This window comes from Lolium perenne, chromosome 4 (genome assembly GCF_019359855.2).
Source record: "Lolium perenne isolate Kyuss_39 chromosome 4, Kyuss_2.0, whole genome shotgun sequence".
Taxonomy (NCBI): Eukaryota; Viridiplantae; Streptophyta; class Magnoliopsida; order Poales; family Poaceae; genus Lolium; species Lolium perenne.
In genome coordinates this window covers 330,404,072-330,420,344 of record NC_067247.2, presented here as the reverse complement: position 1 = coordinate 330,420,344, position 16,273 = coordinate 330,404,072, and the positions used below count along the sequence as shown (strand labels likewise).

The following is a 16,273-nucleotide window of genomic DNA, read 5'->3' as shown; positions in this document are numbered from 1 at the left end:
TACTTAAGCTTGATCTTCTCATTTCGGCATTCTGCATGCAGGCTTCGTCTCTTCAGGTAGCGGCTCTGGGCGGATCAAGGCAAGTCCTGCGGCATGCATCCGTTTGCGTCGACGCTGAAATTGGCGGATTTGCGTCAGGGGTGTCCCATCGGTCCAACGCAAAAAAAGAGATGAACATCAAGCTCTATTAATGGCTATTAACTCGTCCATGTGAGCCATAGGGAGACGACATCAGCCTTGGAGCTGGAAGACGCGCGGACGCCGCCGGAAGCAGCGGGGTAGCGCAAATGAGCTGGGAGACGCGCGGACGTCACTCGTGATGGCGGAGCAACACAAATGGGGAAGAGGGCGTTGGGGAGCACTCACGGTGGGAAACAAGAACAGCGGACGCACGGCGAACGAAAATGGAGAGGACCGCTCGGAGGTCGTGGAATGCTAATGACGAGGGGTGGTGGTGACTCGGCGACGCTCGTCAGGTGAATGGGTTGGATGACGGGGGTGGCGGCCACGAGAATCTCCTAGATACAAGGACGGCAGTGGCGCTCGCGTGATGAAGGCCACGAGGAGAGGGCAGGAGGACGGTCCAATACCTATTTTAGCGGTGTCATCTTTTTAGTTTTGATAAATTGATGGCCGTTTGATTACATTGGACCACTCCAACATGTAATTTGGATTGTTGAAGTATCATAATAATTACACAAAAGTAATAACTGTACTGATCAAGGGTCACAAAAAATCAGATTAGATAGAACAACACGGAAATTAGATTGCGTGCCAACCAACGTAAAAGAGCTAATGTTTTTCATAAGATAGATATTAAAAACTCTAGAAATGGCTTCTAAGATACTTTTTAGATACTCAGTCATATGTTTGATACCTTGCACAAAAACTTTATAACATCTAGGAATAGCCTCTGAAGCATATAGAGAAAATCTAAGTATATGCTTCATACAGACAATTACTCATACTTATTACTTCAAGAGAAGATATATCCCTCAATTTATTTTCCAAAAATAAAGAAAATAGACCCTATGAACCAAGTGCAAGTTCATTTTATAAGTCATGATCATGTACACAAGAGTAGTATAGAAACACAAATTTATTTTAATAATAGTTGGCCACATCTGGAAAATAAAACTACTATTTACTTCATGCATATATTGCATGTTGAGTGAAATCACAAGTTATACAATGTACCATTAAAGTTAAATGGTTTCAAGTATGTAGTAAATCAAAATACATGAATAATTACTGATGGGTGCATAAATCGGTGATGTATCTTGCTTCTGCTGCCCAACAATACAAATCCTATATAACTAAGTAGTTCATCCCCACTAACCTATTTCTCTAAACATGCAGCTATGACACCTCAGCGGTCCCACAAGATCAGCCATTTTCCGTCCACGTCATCTCATCCCATGCATGTGTGTCACTGCTCCCTTCGGCCTATGATGATACTTTTAGACGTGATTGCTTCCTCTTCCAATCACATCACATCATCACTTTTACCAGCCCAAATACTTCACGTGGTATACTAATAGCCAGGCAATAACAGTCCCCCAAAATATCTCTAGGAAAAAATAGCGTATTAATTTCAGAAGTAGAAGTGCACGCATGAAGATTTAAGCCCCTGCAGTTATTGTTCATATTCTCCAAGGAGGCAATTACACGATTCTTCTCTCTTTCTGTCAATAAAAGAGCACGCAACCAATTGACTCCATGTGCTCTTTCTCTCATCCTTTCCTCTCCCCATGGTCAGAACAAAGAAATAAATGAGTAGGAAACTGATCTCTCCCAACAAATTACTAACGTAGAAAGCCATCAGTCTATGGAAAAATCTCGTGGAGGGAGAGCCGAAGGGACATTGGTGCCTTTTAAAGAGCTGGCTAGCTTATTTAGAGTTATATAACCCCCTCTTATGTTCACCTTCCCTTTCTCAAACCTTCCCCTCCCATCCTCCCAAACCACGCCGTGTCTCCAGCCCGCACAACATGCATGCCTCGCCATCCCTGCTGCTTGCAATGCCGAGCAGAGCTAGGGACGATGCCAATGACTCCTGGATTGTTGAGGCGTTCATGCCCAAATGCCTTGGAGACATATCCAGAATCAACTCCCTGCTTCCATGGTAATCTAGGAAACCGAGGGACTACTATATTTGTATCTATGTCTGATTTTTTTTTAGGGGACTAGTAAAAATGCCCGTGTGTTGCCACGGGTTATCAATTTTCATTTCTCAATGCACATAATTAATTTCCAACTCAATATGAAAATTCAAAATAAATCAGGGATATTATAATGCACTACAACAACATGATACTACCGAACGCAATAACAAGACAATATTGTTGTGCATTTGTGTGGTTTCAAGTTCTAGGTCTTCTTGTTACTCTTTCACGGTAAGTCACATACACCCATTCTGCGCCGTCAGAACTAAAAGAATACTTCCTTTTCTAATTAGTTTAAACAACACTTTAATATTTATAAATATAATAATATCTTTCGAATCCTACTTGTATTTAATCAAGTTGCTTTTTACCTTTTAACTATGTGTGGTTTAATTAGCTACTTAAATAAGTTATATGTCTGCGTCTGTTCAAATTTAAGTTATGTAATTTCTTTCATGTTATGAAATAAACATTGTCTTAAAATATGTCATATGAATCTGACAAATAGTAGTAACTAGATGATACCACGCGCGTTGCTGCGGAGAATTTGTTTTACACTATTGTTATTTATCTGCAAAGGAACTCTCTTAGAATAATTATCCAAATAAAAATGAACTATTTACAATTATGATTACTCGTAGTTTAACAAAACATTCTTGTATAGAAAACAGACATCCATGCACGGCACAGATAAGGTAAATACCACCTACAAAATGAAATTAACATATTACTGTAGAAAAAAGAAGGTGATCTATATGGATGTAAATCAAATAAACCTCACAAATTCAAATTGTAGGGTTCTTACAGAATATAAAATGGAATATGTTGATCATTAAAGATTGTTGCATGGTTACCCAACTTATTAGTATCTCAATGAAATTTTTCCACATTATGCAGATTAAATAACAAATGTAGAGAAACAGTTAAATTGAGATGAAACGAACGGTGTGGTGGGTATTTCAGAATCACATAATAATAGAAGATGCATATATTTTTATTTTCTTGCCACCATCAACCATTGAATTCAATGAATAAATCTTTGATTGCCAAATATTTCATGCACTGCTTGTGCAATAAAAATACTAAGAGATTGGGCAATTGAAGGAAAGCCCCGATTCCATCGACCAGTAGCTATGTGAAGGCTCCAGTCAACCTCGTGGTAGAAACACTCGAAAAACCTCGTGCTAGAATATGTCATAGCTAGAAGTGGGAATCATGTAAGAATCTGAGAAGGATGTGCAGATAATTAATATTGGTATACTGGAGACTTGGTGCAGTCCAGTTTAGCCCAACGGACTGAATTCCGCTAACCATGAGAGATAACTTTAGAGGAATTCCTGACCGATCATCGCATCTGCAAGAACACCACCTTAAGGTGTTGATAAAAACAAAAAGTAAAGGTGGCGTTGCCAAGCTGAAGTGAAGGCGAGCATATATGGGTACAGGACTACCTTGGAGATGTTTTTAGGAATATCGAGCAGTAAAACCTGTGCAAAATAGATCCAATCTTGCAAATAAAATATAGGAAACTGCGTTACCTCCAATGCATGATACATCGTCTTCATGGACTGCTTTTGTACCATGGTTGAGAAATTATCTGGAGAAAATATGATTCATCAAAAGCATCTCACGGCAGAGAGAAAAGACCACCATGACTCTTCTCATTCAAAGCAAACCCCCATGTAGATGTCGAGAAGCCCGTCAAGACCGCGACGCTGCTCTTCCAAATCACCATGTCGACGCTTGACGCGGATCGGGAGAAAATATGATTCATCACGGCAGGGAGACAGAATATTTCATCTGGACCACCATGTCTCTTCTCATTAGAAGCAGACCACCATGCAGATGTAAAGAAGCCCGTCAAGGCTGCCACACTGCTCTTCCAAATCACCATGCCGACGCTTGACGGGGCGCATGGTTCCTGATTTAGTAAATAGGTAGATGGAGAGGACAGTACGGGGCATGGCTTGCACCCGAGTATAAATGATGGCCCGGATTCATCTGGCAAATCAAGAGGCGGGCTCGCGAGAATTTGAAGGCGAGATGGGTTCATCAAGAGCGGAATTAATGTCAAAAGAATAAAGTGGAGGAGGGATAGGAAAGGACACACGCCGGTTCTATTTCTGAGTTACTTACTCCAGAACATGTCGTTTCATGAGAAGAAGAAACGGCAGTGTCCTCTAGGTGCATCGACGGTGACTGCTCTTTTTTTTCTGAGGGAAAAGGTGACTGCATTTTTTTTTTTGTGAGCGGTGACTGCATAGGTAGAGGAAGAAAAACGGTAAACTGATTGGCTAAACATGGGCTGGGCTAATGGGCCACACATGTACCTCTGGTCAGAATATAGTGAACATGACCATGGAGAACTGGAAGGGAATATGTAACGAACGGAACAATGGCCGACGGTTTTCGCTGCGCTCACGCGGACGTGGGGGAAATACGGTGACGTGGCCTCACGAGAATTCAGCAAAATCTAGTAGTGGGGATCTCCTATTTAGAGATAAAAGATAAGTAGTAGGTAGAGTTGTTTTTTATAATTATAAATTCCTACGGAATAAGTATCCTATTACCCAAGTAAATACATGTTCAAAAATATGAAGAAAAAGTTTAACATCACACACCACAGATGACTTACCCCATTACGGAATTTGCATGATGCAATTTGTTGAGAAAATGATGATTTTTTTCCAAAATTATAAATGAAAAACAACCATGAAAATTATATTAGAAGATTTTAAAATTTGAAAGCAAGCATAATATTTAAAATCCTAATATAATCCTAACTTTAGCTGGACCAAAGAAAATCTGACATTTATGTGCCAATACTGAGAAGTGTATAAATTGATGAAGTAGCTCACTTCATTGCTGAGAAGTGTATAAATTGATGAAGTAGCTCACTTCATTGCTGAGAAGTGTATAAATTGATGAAGTAGCTCATTTCATTGCTACACTGTAGAGAAGAAAATAAAGAAGAGGTGTATGCACTACTATGGATTACGGAAAGAAAAGAAAATGACAGCACGAACCGGATACATAACACTCTCAACCTGTGCCACTATCTTCTCTTTCCCTCGTACAGCCGCGTCGACCATCCCTTCCATTGTGTCCCTGTCGCCGGTGCCTATGGCGCCCCCTTATCTGCCTCCCCGCCGCTAGCGAGAGGACCTGCTCCTCCACTACCTGCCACCGCTGCCGCAAGTTTCTCCCCTTCCCTACTCCTGCAGCAAAGCGACCTTCACTGACAAGGTACTGCAGAAAAGGCTAACAATTTTTTTTCTGGAAACCTTTTGTAGAAAAGTAATGTAAAGGGTGTAAAGCTGACTGCCTCCTCAATCTCTCGAGATCACCCACTTTATCGAGCTCCACCACTCTCTTGAGAAGACCGGTCCCTCCCCTGCCGCTCCATCACCGGTGTGAGGACCACCGCAGTTCCGCGTTCGGCGTCCTTCGGAAACCACACCTAGTAGGCTCATCGTCAGACACCGACGTTGCACCATCGTCGCCGTGGCCGTCCATTCGAGACCATGGATTGGATATGCCAAGTGGGGGATCTCTACAACTGTACAATGCATATCCATGTTTCAACACGTGAACCTGCGTTTTTTTAAACAACTGTTTCTACGGGAAGTTGCTTAAAGTATATACAAATATAAACATTCTATATTAGTATCGTGTCGCCAACCAGCAAAATATTTTGCATTTAAGGGTTGCGAAGGAGTCCTATATGGGTGTGTTCACGCTCCAGTTCGTGCTCCCCTGGCATAGCATGTTGTAGGTGTCCCGTGCCATGGACATATAGATTACTTTATATAATAGTCATGAAGATAAGTTAAATAAAGAAAATACGCAAATATTTAAAAATATATAGGTGTACTGGGGTCTTAGGTAGATATATGTTGGAACGAACAACGAATACACATGTTTACATGCTTCATGCAAAATACGGGTTGACTGCTTCATAGGATCACTGGCTTTCTAGCCGTAGGCATGCCCATGGATGCCTCCATCTCTGCACATGACATCCACACTGGCAGAAATATGCAAAAGGAACACAAACCCGATTCATGGTAGAAATTTAACTTGCAAGAAAACTACAAAAATTAAAAGTAATATCACCGCGAGAATGCTTAAGTTGATAGGTACCTGGACCAGAAATAACGATGGTGAAAGTATGGCCAAATTTAAAAAGAGGAACGTTCTACTATTTTAAGTCCTTGATGGTAGATATTTTCTTTTAATTCTGAAAAGTGAAACCTCATTATGTTTAACCAGGATACCAACACGTTAGTGAGTCCTATTGTATATAAGTATTTCTAAAAAGTAACAACCAAGTTTCCAACAAGGGAGCCTTTTTCAGATTTTCTTCAAGCTTTCATGTGAGAAGTATGAGAGCAGATGACACTTAAAATTCCCAATAACGAAAATATTGTTTTAATCCTTCTCTGTTTGCATCGATTTATGATAGGATTGAAAGACACGTGCATCCTAAAAACTTATTAGGGCATATTTCAAACACTTATAAGTTATAACTCAGCATAACACCAAGCAATATATATTCTATCCAACTGTAATCAATAAGCTCACTATTCAATCTCTGAAACTTCTGTCAGTAAGAATATTAGTTTAGGTTCTTCTAAAGCTCCAAGTTATAATTTTGTTCTCACATCTACTAAGGACATGATGACCCTTCAGAGTGAAGAAACAAACATAATTAACACAGTACAAACAACTTACGAAGCTATGGCATCTTACCAAACACATAATTAAGCATCTCGACATTCATTGCCAACTCTCGTTTCATAAAATATGCAGGTAAGAATCCTACTGATATTTAGATTGAACATGGTAGAGCCTTGTTCTAATCATCATGAAATGGGTAGCCTGATGAAAACACACTTTTGAGCCAGCGGTACCTACACAGATAAAAGAAAGATCACTGCTATGGAGTGTGAGATGCAGGAAAACAACAAGTACCAAAGAATACATCCAACCTTTTTTCTACATGGCCATCTTGTACTTTGAGCACTATCAATTTTTTGAATGCCTAAGGTAGATTTTTTTTCCTATTAAAGAAAAGGTCATAAGCAGATAGTTTAAGAGGTTTTAACGACGAATACAGTTAACAACAATGATTAAACAGGTTGGGATATTGAATTCTACTTCTTAGCATAATATTTGATTATTGCAGTACTTATTTCTTACTCGTTGTACAAATTATTAATGTACACACAAAAGAGAGCATGGGCACCTGGACTAGCAGGAATGACAACAAATGCCAGGGTGAATTGTCGTTCAACACACTGAGGCTTGGACACTGGCCCCTAACTGGCAACTTCCTGAAGAAAAACAAAAACATAAAGATGAAGTAACTAAGAAGCAATGATCATGTATTTTATCAAAAAATAAGAATCAATGATCATACCTGAAATACAAATAAAACAGGAGCACGCTGATGGTGGATAAGCAATTCTGAAAAGTACTTTCCAAACTTTTAAGTACATATGACCCCCGTTGATAATCTTTACAAATCCAAGTTAATATCTCTCAGCAATAAAAACCTTATTCAATATATTGAAGATTCACATACGCTTGCACATAATCATCATGGGGTGCTTTGATGAACAAGATATTTGCTGGAAATGACCTGCACGAAATGCTAAATACAGGTACAGTGCAAACAAAATGAAATAATTATAGGGTACGCAGAGAAAGACAATGGAAACTAATCTTAACCATTGAAAAAATAACAAGTTAACTTACCCTCCAAAGATTTGCATTTATATTTGCATTTATAGTTGCAGATGTGACAATTAGCTTAAAATCCCTTCGTTGTGCAACAACCTTCTTCAACACAAAGCTTCAGCATTGATGAATCTTTTAATGTACTTCGTCCATGACGATGATATTGCATAAAGAGGAGGAGACGCGTCACTGCAGCAAACAATATTTCGAGACTGAGGTGCATGGATATCACAAGCTTTATCAGCACTACAGGAGAACAAGGGCAAGTTAACAACATGCAATATTTGTCAAGCTCGGCATTCCATGCTAAAAACTGAAAGTTAATCACAACTAATTATCGGGCATGTGACCAACTATATGTAACACAAAAACAAGGTTAGTAACCCGTGCGTAGTCTAAATGTACCTAGTCAAAGGCAACGCACATTCCTTCCCCATCTCCTCTCAGACGAGCTCAGGATCTGCTGTAAGCCACTGAAACTGCATCATGTGCACTTGTAGGAGTATATGTACCCCTATCGATATCAATACAAAGTGTGTTGAATCTCAGCCCTGCTTTAAAGTTCATATTAAAATCAACGCAACCGCGTGCTTCATAACTGGAGCTGGACCATGCCATTGGGGCGTGATTACCTGGAGTTGAGCACCACAGTCATCCCAGGTCGTCGGAAAGTTAGGCGAGGAGGCGACAGAAGTTGTAATGTGGAAGGGGGCGCCGGGGTGGCCGTACCTGTACTCCTGTGCGGCATGCATGAGCAGCGCTGCGAAGGTCCGCCCGCACAGCGAACCGCTCCACAGGCCCGCCCTCCTGCTGACACTCACCGACACATGCCCCTCTGGCACCAGCACGCCGCCGTGGACGTAATCTAAGTAGAGCTCCCCGGGCACGTCCGCGGCGGCGGCGACATCGGGGATCCTGGCGGACGGTGCCGAGTCACGGAACTCCCCATGGCGTTCCCGAGGACGAGGCACACCGGGAGGAGGTCGCCCTCCCTCGTGATGCTGCCCGGCCCTGTCTCCATGTCGACGACCAGCGAGGAGGGACTTGAGGGAGGGTACTGGGAAGAGGAGGAGGCCATGGCGACCGAGGAGGAGGTGGAGGAGGGAGCAGCCAGGCGATGTACCGTCGCGCGTCTCATCTGACCCGTGGGGGGCGAACTCGCGGTGGCACGGTGCTGGAGGTTGATGGGAGGCGGCGGCGGGGGAGCGGGTCAGGGTATCGTGGGGAATTGGAAGATGGAACGAGGGACCGGATGCATTGTTATGGGCCTGGCCCAACTTGGTGGAGCGACGTAGAAGCTAGCAGAAAATGAGGACAACGAACGTATTGGCAGAATAAGGAACCACTTTAGTCTTTTTAAGTAGTAGAGATTGTGTCTATGTCTGGTATTCTGATCTCCCCGAGGAGCTCCTTTACATGGTATAATATCACTGCCTTCATCACAACAATCATCTCACGGCCCGAAGAAATTCTATCCGTGAAACTGAGGAATGGCTGCTCCGACTTATCTTATAATCTCTTAACCGATCTCCTTTCCTACATCTCACATCGGCCTTCATGCAACTAGATTAAGCATTTGGCTTTCTTCGCGAGTTTTTTTTTTCTGTGCTACATATTAAGTCTAGATGATGCTTGGCAGGAGGAACAATGTGACATAGATTTACTTTCTACAAATCGAGGGAACTACAAGTAAAGTTTCATGATCTACAAATTATTTACAACACCGTTGTTTGAAGCTGCTTAAACTGTCTAATGCTTGATGAAATCTTTCTGCTATCTTTCTACTTAAATGATCGAGAAGGTGATAATATTTATACTCTTTTACCATCGGGCTAATTTCCTCTATCTCTCTAATGTTATACTGTGGAAAATAAATCATGCAATGGTTTAATAAAGTGCATGTATTTGTTCATTTGACAGATTATCATTGAAGTATAGCACATATTTCAGAAGTACTAATATATTTTTTCACTTTTTTGTCGCAAATTTGAACTGGTATATTTCCAGGTAATATTTTTTTTGCTTTGTTCAGATGCGAAACTTGGACAACTCTTTCTAATATGCTAGCAGTGTTTCAACTGAATTAGAGATAGATGGGTTGAGTTAATGTTCAAATCTAAACTACTGAGCATACTTCATATTTGCAGGTTACATATGCATGCAGGCTAGCAATCATTGGACGTGGTCTCCTTACAGGATTTTCCCAAATGTCTTAAGAATTTTGTAGTCACTCTTTAAATTAACCTTCTGATCTCAAATTCTCAATAGAGGCCATGTTTGCTAATATTCTTAGCTCGAAAATGTTTAGTTTACCGTCCATTTGTTGACTGATTCAGACATAATCTTCACTATTACTTTAATTGGTATTGTAAAAACTTGCGAAACTGAGAAGCATCCTATTTTGTATTTACATAAAATTTCTTAATGTTAGCAAAGAATCATTTTCTTATTCTATTCCTTACTGATTCACATTATAAAACTGAAATACCTCACGCACTGGATCCATGTCCACCCAAGAAATTCATTGATCATATATATGGCTAGATGCCAATTGTACCGATCATCAAAGTACCAAAATTCTTAATGGCAGCTAAGAATCCCAAAGCAACGCTCGGGGTATCATCTAGTTAGGTTTATGGTTGAAGATTAGAATATGTCACCTAGGTGATGAGATAAATGAAACTAAGATCATGTTTTATACAGAAACATTTAATAAAAAAATTAAATGATGTACCATATAGGTAAGGGTTTATATCTTCAATGTTGATTTTTATCGGATGCTTAGGTGATTAAATTCTGGATGCTAGTGTCTGTGGTCCCCAATCTCATCACGCAAGTGCCCCAATAATTCAGATTTTCTAGTACTTGATTTTTGTTGGAGAAGTAGTATCTTTGTAACGCTTGACGTCCACTTAAGTTGCACGTGAGTTGTCTCTCTTTCAAGCATTTATTGTACATGGCCTAAGTGTATAAGAAAAGGGAGCCGGTAAGATAAAGAAGATCATGGTTACCATTATTGAGGAAAACACCATTTATGTTGAGTTATTTGGCTGCAGGCAAGGCCAGATTCCAGTCAGCTATTTACGCATACCGATTCATTACCGGAAACTCACGAATGTTGGAAAGGAACACGTCGAGCAGAGGATACAAAAGGGATTAACTAGGTGGAAACTAGAAAGGAAAACTATTATCCTTGAGTGGAAGATTATTTCTCATTAATTTAGTCATAAGTAATATGTTATTGTATATGATTTTCTTCTTCCAGTTACCTAAAGGAGTCTGGCATGGATTGAATTATTTATGATATAGGTTCTTTTGGCAGGAGATAGCGAGAATAAAAAATATCGACTAGCCAGATGGAGTATGGTGTGTCACCCTAAAGATTAAGGAGGACTTGGGATTCATGACCTGGAGGTTAAGAATAGAGCCTTTTCTAGGTAAATAGTTGTTTAAGCTTCTTACCAAGATGGGGTGTGGCAAGCCCTCCTATGGAGAACGTACATAGGCTTAAGTGCAATGTTCTGGTTTATTGGAAACCAGGTGATTCACACTTTTGGGTTGTCCTAACGGCTATGATAAAAAAATTCTTTCCGTATTGTTCGTTCTCTATCAATGATGGCTTTAAAATTAGGTTCCGGGAGGATAAATTATACATAATGCTACACTCCGAGAATAGTATCCATATTTGTATAATATTGTACCACACAAAAGCGATACGCTCGCTAAGGTGTTGAAAACTTCCCCACCATATGTAACATTCAAAAGAGAGACCTAGTCGGTCCTACGCTAGCATCTTAAAATGAGTTGATACATCGTTTGGATTTAGTCCATTTCTGGCAAGGGATGGACGATTTTTGATGGACTTTGCAAGAGAATGAAAAATTCTTAGTGGACTACATGTACAAAGTGTTAATTTAGGCAGATGTGCCAGTCGATAATAACAACAAATATGGAAGATGAAAAGCCCGCTAAAAAATTAAAGTGTTTGCGTGGTATCTTCATCAATGTGTAATATTAACCAAGTACAACCCTGTGAAACACAATTGGCATGGATGTAAAAAGTGTGTCTTGTGTCATTGCGATGAGACTATCAATAGGTTCTACCTTATATCTAGCACACATCGTTGCAAATTTTTTTGGCCATTGGCTAAATGGTGTGGATCATAGGTTGAAACTACTATTAGGGTGGAGGCACTTACCGTTATGACTGTGTAAAAATGATATGATTTTTAATGATAAGTATTATTTTATCATGCATGTTATCTACAACTTCTTCTGTTATGCACTTCTTGTCTTCTCTCACTATTTTAGTTTCTATTTGTTTTGGTTCATTAATTTTGATTCTTGGACACAATTATGCACGCAAGAGCACTATAACAATGACAAATCTACCAACTTATCTGCTTAGTTGGAAAATGAAGTTGTAGTTTATTTTGGCTTGAATTATAGTAAGTGTTGATTGATATCACAAGTGAGATCAATGGACCATAAGCTTATATGGTTTCAAGATTGTAGTGAATCAAAATACATAAATAATTTCAAATGGTTGAGCCGGAAATAAACTTATAACACGAAATGCGAAAAGTGCCTTGGCATATGAACACCAGTGCTCCCCATTAAAAAAACATTTCTAGAATTCCAAAAATCTGAGCTGAAATACATACATACATTGAAATATTCTGAAGGTACAGCAGAAATTTTGGAGGAAAATATATAAAGAAGACAAATATCTGCCAAAAACTATCCCTATACACAAGCATAATTTTTTTATCCTCGAGCTCAACATACAACGCAATTTCTACCAAAACTTCGCAGGAATATTCATGACATGTGTATGTATTTATGAAATAAATTTTGTAATTTTTAATATTTTGAAAACCAAAAAACCCTAGTGCTCATGTGCACCAAGTTTGCATCCCGCGAAATGTTACTATCGGCGAAGGCAACAAGGAGGCTTCTAGACTTCTAGGTGGCCCTGACATCACTATGAGAGAAGCAAACTTCACGGAGGATGTGCCATGAGATTCCACACAAGCAATAGATACCAATCTTGATGTTAGGCTACAATTGGACGTGTAATTAATTAGCCTATGTTATGAGTTAGAGATGCATCCTAGGTTAGACAGAAGATCGAGTTTTTTTTTTGTACGGTCCGCCTCCTGTGGAGGGGCGCTGGACCGGCATGGCGTCTGTAAGTGTATGTATCATCTCGGAGGTCATTGAAGCGTGTTACTAAATCTCGGTGTTGTTTGATGTGATTGCTTTTTCTTCATATGACTGATTTTTTTTGAACCGAGGAAGGTCCCGAAGGACCTAGAGACACTGCTTAATTATCGTCGGTGGGCTACAACACTCAAAGAGGACCTTGAAAGAAAATACAATTACAACCAGGTCCTCAGAAAGTTCAAAAAGGACCCTAGATCTAGAAAGAGGAACACAATCTGGCCCTTCTCCACCGCGCAGACGAAGCCTCGAAGCACAGCCATCTTCTCCGACACAGGGGACGAGACCACTTGGGTCAGAGTTGATGTTGAACGCTGCGCCGAAGCTGAGGATGGGCCTCCGAAATGGCGCTCTGGCCTGGAGGTTGAAGATGAGTTGACAAAGGCCAACTCGGAGCAGCTGCCCTTCGGCTATGAAGATCGGCGGAATAGCGGCCTTGGGCCGACGAGACGCCGCCGATGATGAGCTCCCAGATGCAGTGTCAAAAGTCTTCTTGCCCGTCTTCCTTCCTCCACCATGGAGACCCTGAGAAGAGCAAAAAGACCAGTCCAAATCCCTGGGATCTAGCACAAGAACCAGAGCCTTATTGATATCGGAGATGCCTGCGGTGCCTCCCATCCTCGCCTCCGTCTCCAACCATAGGAACACCGCGAGGACGAAGAACACCGCCCTAGGTCGCCGGAGTCAGCTCCAAAGCTCCGACAAAGCACTCCAGGCAACGGGCATAGGCCCAAAACACAGGGAAGCAACCCTAACTACTCCTACAGCTGTACAGGGTGGGGACCCTCGCCCTACTCGCCGCCGGCCACCGCCGGGGAGGAGAGGGGAGGGGCCGACCGGCCCTAGATCTGGGGACTCGAGGGAGGAGGTGGTGAGAACGAGAACGGAGAGGAGAGGATAGCGTTCTCTCATATGACTGATTTGGTGCCTCCGACTATATCAAACAGAAAATCCAAAATTTATGAATCCAACTCCAGTTCATCAATTCCAGCTGGGATATATAAGAGCCAAAACACTGTGAGAAATTTATGATGTTTAACCCAAAATAGGAGATATTTCAAACTTTATTTTTCCACGAAGATGCAAGCTACACTATCACTAATTACAAAGGATTATGATGGACAATTGACGTATTGTCGCTATATATGAAATTGACGACGTTGTGTTGTAGGGCGATTATGGTTTTCATTTAGTCGTAGCAAAACTGCAGTATCCATCCATCTAGGATTACTACATCGTTCGTCCTCCTATGTGACTCAGTCCCATCCTCTCGTCGTCCTCAATTTCCTCTAGCCTTCACCCTCACGGGGAGCCCGTCCGCCATCCGCAGCGTCAGCGACGGCACCTGCAGTGGTCGGTACTCGCCGTTCACTTCCAGCTCGAACTCCTCCAGGACGCACGACACGATGGACTTCATCTGAATGTACGCCATCTCCTTCCCAAGGCAAATCCTCGGCCCGGCATGGAACGCCACGTATCGGAACGGGCTCTCCGGCCGGAACGTCCCCTCCGCCGGGTCCAGCCACCGCTCCGGCCGGTACTCCGGCGCGTCCGCGCCCCACACGGACTCCATCCTTCCCATCGCGTACGAGTTGTGCGCCACGAACCAACCCGCTCCCACCGGCGTGCCGTCCGGCAGCACGTCGGCGTCCTGCGCGTCCAGCGTATTAAACGGTACTGGAGGGTACAGCCGCATCGACTCCGTGATCGCCGCGTGCACGTAGTGCATCTCCCTCAGCTCGTCGAGGTCGAAGCCGACATTGTTCAGATCGCTCTGCGCGCGACGGCCGCGCACCGCGGCGACCTCGTCGCGGATGCGGCGCTCCACGTCGGGATGCGAGGACAGCAGCCAGAAGAACCATGTGAGCGCGGAGGACGTCGTCTCCCGCCCGGCGAGCAGGAAACTGATCACCACGTCGCGGAGGGCCGTCTCGGTGTAACTGTCGCTCTGGCTCACCATGAACCTGGAGAGGAGGTCGTGCTTCTCGCAGCCCATGCTTATCTCTTCCCGCCGAGACCGGATGATGCGGTCGGCGTAGCCGTGCACCATGGCGATAGACTCGCGCAGCCGCCGCTCGGACCCCAGGTTAAACGCCTTCTTCACCCTCCAGAATCCTGGCACAGCGTACCGGAACCTGCCCGCGCTGATATTGGCAGCGTCGCGGAACGCATCGGCGAACCTGCCGCTCTCGGCCTCCGGGCTCGCGCCGTCGCCGCCACCGCCTTCGTCTCCGTCAGGGAGCTGGCGCGGGTCGTGGTCGAAGGCGACGCGGCAGATGTTATCGAAGGCGTACCGTTCGAGCGTGTCCTGGATGTCGATTTGCTGGCCAGAGGTCACCGCACGGCGCAGCAGAGGGAGGAGCCTGCCGTGAAGCTCGCTGTGGACGCTCTGGGCCACGAAGACGCGCAGAGAGCGTGTATTGAACTCGTAGCTGGCCGCCTTGCGCTGCGTGCGCCAGGCCTCGCCGTCGGCGTTGAAGATTCCCCGGCCGAGGAAGTCGTGTAGGATGGACCCGAAGCGCGGGCCCTTGGGGAAGTTGTCGAAGCTGGCGCGCAGGATGTGCTCCACGTTCGCCGGGTTGGCGGTGACAACGCCCTGCACGCCCGGCCGCCGGAGCACGAGCGTGCACCCGGGCTGGGACTCGAGCACCTCCGTCATCCAGTCCAGTATGCGGTGCCGATTAGCCACGAACTGCGGCAGGTGGCCGAGCAGAGGGTACGGCTGAAGACCCGCCTTCTTGTTGTCACACCGGGCAGCATGAAGGACCAAGACTGCGCCCACGAAGAAGAGCGGTAGCAGAAGCAGCAAAGCTGCCATCGCCATGGTCACCGGAGTCTAGCGCGCGTGTCGGGCAGTGCGTGGGGTTATCGATCTGCGTGGTTTGTTAGAGTGCAGGCGAGCGCCTGAACAGGAAGAAGATAAGCAAGGAGAGGGAGGAAAAGAGTGTGGTGGTGAGCGAACCGGTGGCTGTGGAAGCGTCTTCGCCGCTGACCGGTGACCGCTCAAGTCCTGCCGGTCAGCCGCCGTTATACTCCAACACGGGCTCAGATTCGCTGACGTAAGAGCATGGTCCTTTTTAACACTATACTTTCGTTGCTTTTTTCTGCAATACTTTTCGGAATTTACTAGTTCTCAACTAGCT

General features: G+C 43.5%; 2 protein-coding genes across 2 annotated transcripts; both read right to left on the bottom strand.

The window, feature by feature from the left end:
- Positions 1-4,989: 4,989 nt before the first annotated feature.
- LOC127296444 (uncharacterized) lies at positions 4,990-13,748 on the bottom strand. The gene is made up of 7 exons (XM_071818243.1): positions 13,296-13,748; positions 8,540-9,205; positions 8,313-8,458; positions 7,926-8,096; positions 7,588-7,821; positions 7,414-7,501; positions 4,990-7,228 (listed from the first exon to the last, which is right to left on the bottom strand). Exons 1-3 carry the CDS (start codon positions 13,746-13,748, stop codon positions 8,453-8,455), a joined length of 1,125 nt encoding a protein of 374 aa, XP_071674344.1. The 3' UTR covers positions 4,990-7,228; positions 7,414-7,501; positions 7,588-7,821; positions 7,926-8,096; positions 8,313-8,452.
- A 398-nt stretch (positions 13,749-14,146) lies between these two features.
- LOC127296443 (cytochrome P450 CYP94D108-like) lies at positions 14,147-16,033 on the bottom strand. Its single transcript, XM_051326521.2, has one exon. The coding sequence runs from the start codon at positions 15,952-15,954 to the stop codon at positions 14,410-14,412; it is 1,545 nt and encodes a 514-aa protein (XP_051182481.2). The 5' UTR covers positions 15,955-16,033; the 3' UTR covers positions 14,147-14,409.
- Between the last annotated feature and the right edge of the window lie 240 nt (positions 16,034-16,273).

Coding starts and splice junctions, on each gene's coding strand:
- LOC127296443 (XM_051326521.2), bottom strand. CDS start 15,954: ATGGCGATGGCAGCTTTGCTGCTTCTGCTACCGCTCTTCTTCGTGGGC.
- LOC127296444 (XM_071818243.1), bottom strand. CDS start 13,748: ATGGGAGGCACCGCAGGCATCTCCGATATCAATAAGGCTCTGGTTCTT. Junction 9,206..13,295: donor TTGAACTTTCTGAGGACCTG/GTTGTAATTGTA, acceptor ATTTTCTGCTAG/CTTCTACGTCGCTCCACCAA.